An 8,744-nucleotide genomic window follows, 5' to 3' on the forward strand; every position below is an offset into this window, starting at 1 on the left:
TCCCCCGAACTATACACGATACTGAAAATATGAGACTTTTGTTAGATTTCGTCGTAAGTGACTAATAGATTGATGATGTGACATTTTACTTGATATAGCAGTGCCCTGCGTAGAATAATTAACAATTTCTCCGAACTTTGACCATTACCAAATTGTACTGAAAATACTATTTTGGATCCTTAATATAATATATAAATTTTAGATTTATTCCATAAAAAGTTGATTTTTTTTTCTTTCCTTTTGAGCTTCATACAAAATTTACGAACAAAATATAACTAGTGTTATGTAAAGAGACGACAATTGAATACCCTAATATTAAAATTGTATTACGACAACCTCCTCACATACTACCTCTACCTCCCTCTCTAATGGCGTCTCTTCTTCACTCTACTCCTTCTCCTACCTCTCTCTTTCCAATCAACCCCTCTCGCTCTCGCTATCGCTTCGCCTCTCCTTCCCGATACCAAAACGCCGTTGTAAGCTTCACCACCGCCTTCGCTACTTCATTTCTTACTGTCAATTCTAGTTTTTCTAGTCTATATGTATATAATATAATCGAATAGAGTTTTTATTTGTTTGAATTTCATTGTTTTCTTAGAGGTGTAATGTGGTGGAACCGTTGAAATACGAGAACGGAAGGCCTCGAATTCCGCTTCTCAGCGGCCCCGAAATGGCGCTTCCGAATATGTTGGCACCCAGAATGAATTTGGAGAATGCGATGAACAGGAACGATACTAGACTAAGAATCTTCTCCGGCACGGCGAATCCTGCGCTGTCTCAGGTATTATTATTTTATGTTTTTCAAGTGAAATATAAAACTATACAAGCTTACATTTATTGGTACCCAGGTGTCCATTTGGTTCTCTTTAACTTTTATTGATACTTTTTTTATTTATTCAATCATCTTAAGCTCTCTACGGATTTGGGGTGTTTAGGAGGTTAGTGTTGTGGTCAGAAGAGAACCTAATTTGCGTTTTGTATGAGAGAGTCAGGTATAGATATAATTAGGATTCTTAATGGGATAGTATGATAGAAAGACATGTAAAGGTTTCAATTTTTCCGTTCTTTTGAGTCTTGTAATGATTTACTTTATCACTCTGCAATTCTTTGAGCTGCTTTTAATTGTTCTATATGTTAGGAAATTGCATGCTACATGGGTCTGGAACTTGGAAAGATCAAGATTAAGCGTTTTGCCGATGGAGAGATATATGTTCAGTTGCAAGAGAGTGTTCGAGGGTGTGATGTATTCCTTGTGCAACCCACTTGCCCTCCAGCAAATGAAAATCTCATGGAGCTTCTGATAATGATCGATGCTTGTCGAAGGGCTTCGGCTAAAAACATCACTGCGGTGATTCCATATTTTGGATATGCCAGGGCTGATAGAAAGGTGACATTGTGTAATAATCACATGATCTAGAAGCCTATTAGTATGAGTGTCACAATACTGAAGAAATTGTTCGGTTACTCATCACTAGTTATTCCCCATGTTTATATATAATATGTACAATTAAACATCCACATCTCTGTTGCTAGGCAACTAAGTAATTCTGCTAAAATTTTGTTCTGATGTTCATTTCTTATTTTGGTAAATATATTGGGAAAAAAGAAGAGACGTGCTTTTGCGTCCGATTAAGTACAACTCTTTCACCAATATTTAGTTGGGTGTGGCTGAAATTTTCCAATTAAAATCGTGCGGAGCATAGTCTATAATGATGATTATATTTAAATTTGATTGTTTCAGACCCAAGGGCGTGAATCCATTGCTGCCAAACTTGTTGCAAATTTGATAACAGAAGCAGGTGCAAATCGGGTTCTTGCTTGTGATCTTCATTCTGGGCAGTCCATGGGCTATTTTGATATTCCCGTTGATCATGTATATGGTCAGGTAAAATATATTAACTATTGTACTTATGATTTCTCTTACTTATTATTTACCGAGAACAGTGTTTGGCTCTAACAAGGAATGTCAATCCTGTTCCTGGAACATGATTTTTCACTATAGGGCTAAACTAGGATGTTGAGGACTCCTGGGTACTCATGTCTTTGTTATTTCTTAGTATAGTCAATTAAGACTCTTGAAAATTTTCTTCAAATTATGCAGTTAACATGCCAGTTAATTCATGGGTATTCTAGTTGTATGAAGGTCTGGTTTCTATTTGGTCACCAATGTGATTGATGGGTCCATGCTTTTATGGATTTTGTCAAGGTTATAGACATTTTACCCTTTATACATATGTTCTGATTATTAATTAATTTACTGATCAATGATTGGGAGTCATCTCTGTTGCATTTTGTGATCATCTTGTGTCTGTGAAGCAATATTCTTTATTTGCGTGTTCCCATATAGTCAGTCTACTAATTTGCACTTTTTGACTTTGCACAATCAGCCTGTAATACTCGACTATCTTGCAAGCAAGACTATATGTTCTGATGATTTGGTGGTGGTCTCACCGGATGTCGGGGGAGTTGCTAGGGCACGTGCTTTTGCAAAAAAGTTATCTGATGCTCCTCTAGCCATCGTGGATAAAAGGCGTCATGGGCACAATGTTGCTGAGGTACAACGCATGCAAGTTGAGGCTACTATTGCCATAGTTACTGATGTTCCTTCTCATTTTGGTCGACTTTTTAGTGTTTAATGATAGGTTATTAAAGGTTTTCCATGGTACGTGTAGTTTTGCTATTTCTTGATGTGATAAACTGAATGATTAGGATTCCAATACCGTTTTATCTAAATCTGAAGAATAATTTCGATTACTATGAAACAAGTAAAATTTAGAAGACTATTTGATGTTTATGTTTATAAATTTGATGCTTACCGCTTACCTTAGTTATACAAATTTTCATTCTATAAATCTCAGGCCTGCATGTCAAGACACACTCATTAGAAAAATGCCCCACTACCTAAATAGCTTTCCAAAACCTTGGCTATATCATAGTATGGCATTGATTTGCTATTCCTTTCTCTTTACAACATGCAAGATATCTTTGCTTTATAGCAATTTGGTGATTTATCTACTATCTCCCTCTTCTCCTTTCCTGTTCTTTTTTCTACAACTATTTCATTATTTATTTTTAATTAATATTATTAAATTACATTTAACTGCAGGTTATGAATTTGATAGGTGACGTGAAAGGAAAAGTAGCAGTGATGGTAGATGACATGATCGACACAGCTGGTCAGTTATTTGGGTTCTAGTGTACATTTTTCTTTCAAGTTGTGATTCAACTTCTTCTGAGAATATTTGGAAAAAGTAATAATAAATAATTCTGTTAAATTTATTTTTGGTAAAGGTATTTCTCCAGATAGTCTTTCAGTAACATAATTATATGGAAAAGGTGGAATTAGTCCAATAAGGTATATGGATCTTGTTTATGATAATAAATTTCTGGCCCATATAATTCCTGGTCAAAATAACATGGTAAGGAAAAAAGTTGCTCAAAGAAAAATATTCTGCAGTTGAGTTTGTGAATGCAAGATACTGTATGGTGAATATATATGATTTGATAAAAGACTTGATCAAGCATATTGTCTTGCAATCCTTTGGTTTGATAGTGTTTCTTGCATTCCTTTGGTTTGATAGTGTTAATTGTTCGTTTGGTGGGTTATAGGGACTATTTCCAAAGGTGCAGCTTTGTTACATCAAGAAGGCGCCAGGGAAGTCTATGCATGCACTACACATGCTGTTTTTAGGTATGTGGATTACCCCTGGCACATGAATCTTCACTAAATATTCTGATGTGGAATATTATGATATTTTCTTATAAATTTATAAGAAGCTCTAAGTCTTCTAAGTCATTCTTGGAGGTTCATTAAATATGTACAGATGAGTAGTTGCAGCTTTTGGACCTGAAGGTTCAAATGTTGTTTAGGGTAGATATACTTCAGCACCTGTCTGCTGTTCTCCCTTGGGTGTTCTTAATAAATTTAAGTCCATTTACAAGGTTTGGCTTTAAATTTACTTAATGAGAATAATTAAAGTTTGAAACGTGGTAGGCGCTCTAAAATCATATGTAAACACTTCTTATTTTCTCATGGGTTGAAGATGACTGTTAGGATTACTGTGCATCTACATGAACTTTTGACAAATCCAATGTGATAAAACTTAAGAAATGTTTACTGCTCGTGCATCTATTTGTCATGTACATTCCTTATTATTATCATTCTTTGCAGCCCTCCTGCAATAGAGAGGTTGTCAAGTGGTTTATTTCAAGAGGTGATCATAACAAATACCATTCCAGTGTCAGAACGGAACTATTTTCCGCAGCTCACTATTTTGTCAGTAGCAAATCTTCTTGGAGAGACCATATGGCGTGTTCATGACGACTGTTCTGTGAGTAGTATATTTCAGTAAAATTGGATTAGCAGGGATAAAAATGTGAATTATTTCATTCTACCAATTATAAAAGCTTAATTAAATCAATTTTTTTATAGAAGATTTGTTGAACACATTTGGCTGCCTTTTTAATCTTTTGTTGATGCATTCAACTTGAAGAATTGTGTAGTGCTATTCTGAAGTGAATAAAAAGGTTGACGACCTCCTAGATGAAGGGGGTGAAACATATTATCCTGTGAATTTTGATGTTTTTCAGAACTAAGATATTTCCTGTGCTCATTATTCTGATTCTGTATGTAATCCTTACTTCAATTAGAGGTATATTAACTGTAGTCATCTTGGTGTGGGGAGTTGTGGTAATGATCTTTACATAGTTAACATTTACTTTTGGGAAAAATAGAGCGGAGGAGTTATTCCAGGTTGAATTTTCTGATTCTCAGGGTGGCTATGAACCTTATTCCACCTTGGGCATTGACTGATTGATCCAAGATGGTGGCGTGCCCCCTCCCTCCCAGCATATCCCCTACTCCGCCATTAACTACCTCGTTGGGGTATGAGATGTTCAGTAACAAAACCAAAAGCTTTGTAGAGAAGAGACACTGGTGCTCGTTAGTTTGTTGGTTGTTCTAAAACTGTACAATTGTGAGAATGATGGACAGACAGACACTCTTAAGTAGGAGCGTTAAGCCGTCAAAGAAAACTATAGGTAAAAGAAATTGTGTTTTGTATGTTTCTTTCTACAAGTGATGTTACTTTTCCTTCTTGATTTTTTGGTTATAGATACTGAAATCCTCGATGAACATATGCTCAGTCAGGTTCATCTTAATAACAAATCTCTTTGGTCTTCATTTGAAGTTTTTTCTTTCTGTAAGAAGTTAGTTTTGCTTAATTTGTCATATACATGGAGGCAGGAGGAGGATATAACTTAACACTCTTTTGAGGGTAAGAATGAGAATATATATATCATATATGATTTTGCTAAAAGGGTGTATAGAGTAGAGCATTTTCATTTATTTTGGTTGGCTGAAAATGAAAATGTTTAGATGATATCTAAACATCCGTTTCCATTTCAGAAAGACAGACCGTTCATTTGTTGCCAAAATTTTTAGGGGCTTAAAACCCTCTAGACAAGTTTGATTTTTATTATATATATTTTTTAAAAATAAATAAAGTAAAAGTTGATTTTTTCTATTGAAGTTTGACGTTCTCTAATTAAATTTAGGAAAATAAGGATTAGGCTATCATGGTCGATTCTAAAAAAATTGTATATTTTAGGTAAGCACAGTTAGTTGTTATACCGAATCAATTATTCCAATCCAATTACAAAAAATGTTTTTTTTTATATATATATATATATATACAACTATAATAAGGAAACCCCTATAATAATACTGTCTATAGTACAACTCAATATGAAACATAAGAGGAGGAAAATGGTAAAAAAAAACATGACAAAACTCAAATCAAAGCTCAAAGCCATTTTTTAGCTCAACCACCACACTGCCATGTGTTGGCCTCAGATTTACTTAGTTGAGCCGAGCCCAGCCAAGCCAGTGGAGTCAAGCCAAGTCGCCTAAGTCATTTTTCCACTTTTGTACATGATTTTTACATATTTTGAGTGATATTTTTCCTATAAATAGAAAGCCAAATGAAGTGAAAAATTATCAAATTTTAGGAAAGAAAAATACACTTTATTATTTTGTTGTTTTTCTTATTTTTAGTTTAGTTTTATTTGTTTTAGGTGAGAAAAATGAATAAACTATTTTAGAAATATTGGTGAGGTTAGAGTGTAGTTTTTGTACTTCTCATTCTTAATAGTGATAATGATTCTTTTTTGTGTTTCATCTCCATATCTTATTAATTACTTTGTTTCTCATCTTTTAATTTTTTTTCTAAAATTATTTAGCATCTTTTACACAAGTTCATTCATGATTTTCTTATGTAACTTAAATTGTTAATTTATTTTAGTATATTTGTTACATTTTATGTTTTTTACTGCATTCTGTCGCTATAGGTATTTTGTCGCTATTTGATATATGATATGATATTGTAAGAGTCAATTTATTCTAGAACAATTAATTTGTGATTTTAACATATATATATATATATCTTCCAGATACAATCAATAGCGTAGAATTGCATCTGTGTTTTGAATTATTATCAATGTTAGAATATGCTTTACAACACTGCATCTCTACCTTGCCATGCTTTTTATTTGATTAATTTCCTCAATCTATCAATTTAATTTTACAAAAATTCATCTCTTCAATTATATAATTTCTCTATTTTCGTCTTTAACTTTACTAATCTAATCTTTAATTGTGTTTGTCTCTCTGTGGATACGACATAGCCCGTTTACTACTGCGACCGCAAGGTGAATTATTGGACGATATCATTTTTACTTTTTGAATCCCATTATATTAAAAAAAAAATGCAATAAAATCTTAATGATATGAATGGTGGTATAAATCGGGGAGGTTAGAATTTGTTTTGTGTTGACGTAGATTCAACACCAAGACTCATAATGCAATAAATTTGAAAAACACTAATATAAACCAAAACTTTGTTGAACGTAGATTCAACACCAAAACTCACGGATGCAACAAATCTGGAAAAACATAAATGCAAACCATAACTTAATTCAAACAGTTAGAGTGCAAAGCGAAATGGAAAACAAATAATGGAAAGAACACACCGAAATTATCCTGGTTCAACAACAATTTGTTGCCTACATCTAGCAGAGCAAAGCTAGTCCACTATAAAGATCAGATTACAAGCCTAATCACAGAGATTTCAACTCTTCTTTGGGCAACTATTTCTTGGGTGCAAAACCCAGCCAAAGCTTCTCTTGAACCATATGCCTTAACTCTCACATAATACTCCAAGAACTCTCAATCACTAAGAAGAAACTCTCTCCGCATATACATATCTCTCTATGTACTTTCTAAAAGATGAATACATCTCACAAATGAAATAAAATGACTAACTTATATAGTCACTTGACACCTTGACAACTAAATATTATTACAACTAAATAATAATAATTAGGTTTGTTATAAACAAATGAAAAGTTGCGAGAATTAGTACTGTTACTATGGTAAACAATGTTAATAAACAATACACATAATCATTTGTCATCATTTTTTTTATTTTTTTATTTTTTTTTCTATTCAATGTAAAAATACTTATTTTATAAAAAATCAAATAAGTTATGTTAAACTATTTTAACGAACATCTTTTTCAACGGATTCTTGACATAACTTTTTCTTCAAAATCCAAAATGTTGTTCTTTTATTAGTTGACTTATTCATTTAACAATAAACTAATATGTTTATCATATTACACAATTTAATACTTACATTGTTTTTACCATCAAAACTATCATTGTAAATGTTTATTTTTTTTATTACATATAAACATACATTTTGAATTATTTCCTTGAAAAAACTAAAATGTACATATAGGAATTAATTAAACTAAAATGTTTATTATGTACTCAATTTGTTACGTAAAACTATTTTAAGGAACATTTTTTTCAACAATCTATAAACAAAACAATTTTTTTAAGAATGAAAATATTGTTCTTTTACTAGTTCACTTATTGATTTAATAATAAACCAATTTGTTTATTATATTACACAATTTAACACTTATAACTATTTTGATCATCAAAACAAACATTGTAAATGTTATTTCTTATATAACATATATGATTATTGTCTTACAACACATTGATAACAAAAATCAACATCCTAATGAAAAAATATAAATATTTGTGTATATGAATTGACAGCTTTCATCCAAACCTGTTTTTTAAAAAATATATAATTAGTCAACCATATATAAAGATATATGGAGATTATAAAAAAAAAACATAAACAAAAAAGTTAAATAAAATAAAGTAGAAAAATGATAGAACCAAATGGTATATCAAACTGTTACCACAATAATATATATATATATGGTGATTATTAAAAAATATATAAACAAAATAGTTAATACTAAAACTAAACATTAACTAAACAAAAATGTTTATAAGCAGCATAAAGATTAAAGATATTGATTCAAAATAAATAATTTGAAAGGTTGATTCAAAATAAAGATTAAAAAGTTACAATAAAAAATCTAAAACAAATTAACAAAACAGTTTATAACAAATTGTACACCAAATGCAATAAAATAAAATAAATAAAACAGATTATGACTTATAAAAATTGTTCAATTAAAAAAAATCTAAAATGTTTATAAACATTAGAAATACTAATATTTTGATTAAAAAAATTAATGAAATGGTTAATTCTTATAAAGAAAAAAATAACAATAAAAAATTTATTACAAATCAATAAAATAGTTTATAGCAGATTGAATAGCAATATTAATATTAATATAATGAAATAAATAACTAAACAG

At 31.1% G+C, this 8,744-nt stretch overlaps 1 protein-coding gene across 1 annotated transcript; it reads left to right on the forward strand.

Annotated features, from left to right (window-relative positions):
* Positions 1 to 307: 307 nt before the first annotated feature.
* On the forward strand, positions 308 to 5,182 carry LOC133807344 (ribose-phosphate pyrophosphokinase 1). The gene is made up of 9 exons (XM_062245605.1): positions 308 to 476; positions 599 to 781; positions 1,139 to 1,387; positions 1,742 to 1,885; positions 2,388 to 2,555; positions 3,107 to 3,176; positions 3,610 to 3,691; positions 4,172 to 4,331; positions 4,775 to 5,182. The coding sequence occupies exons 1-9, from the start codon at positions 369 to 371 to the stop codon at positions 4,811 to 4,813; spliced, it is 1,203 nt and encodes a 400-aa protein (XP_062101589.1). The 5' UTR covers positions 308 to 368; the 3' UTR covers positions 4,814 to 5,182.
* The last annotated feature ends 3,562 nt before the right edge of the window (positions 5,183 to 8,744 follow it).

Source organism: Humulus lupulus, chromosome X, assembly GCF_963169125.1.
Source record: "Humulus lupulus chromosome X, drHumLupu1.1, whole genome shotgun sequence".
Taxonomy (NCBI): domain Eukaryota; kingdom Viridiplantae; phylum Streptophyta; class Magnoliopsida; order Rosales; family Cannabaceae; genus Humulus; species Humulus lupulus.

Excerpts from the sequence above, each read along its gene's own strand:
- LOC133807344 (XM_062245605.1), top strand. The coding sequence starts at position 369 with ATGGCGTCTCTTCTTCACTCTACTCCTTCTCCTACCTCTCTCTTTCCA. Across the intron at positions 1,388-1,741 it reads ATGCCAGGGCTGATAGAAAG|ACCCAAGGGCGTGAATCCAT; the intron begins GTGACATTGTGT and ends TGATTGTTTCAG. Across the intron at positions 3,177-3,609 it reads TGACATGATCGACACAGCTG|GGACTATTTCCAAAGGTGCA; the intron begins GTCAGTTATTTG and ends GGTGGGTTATAG.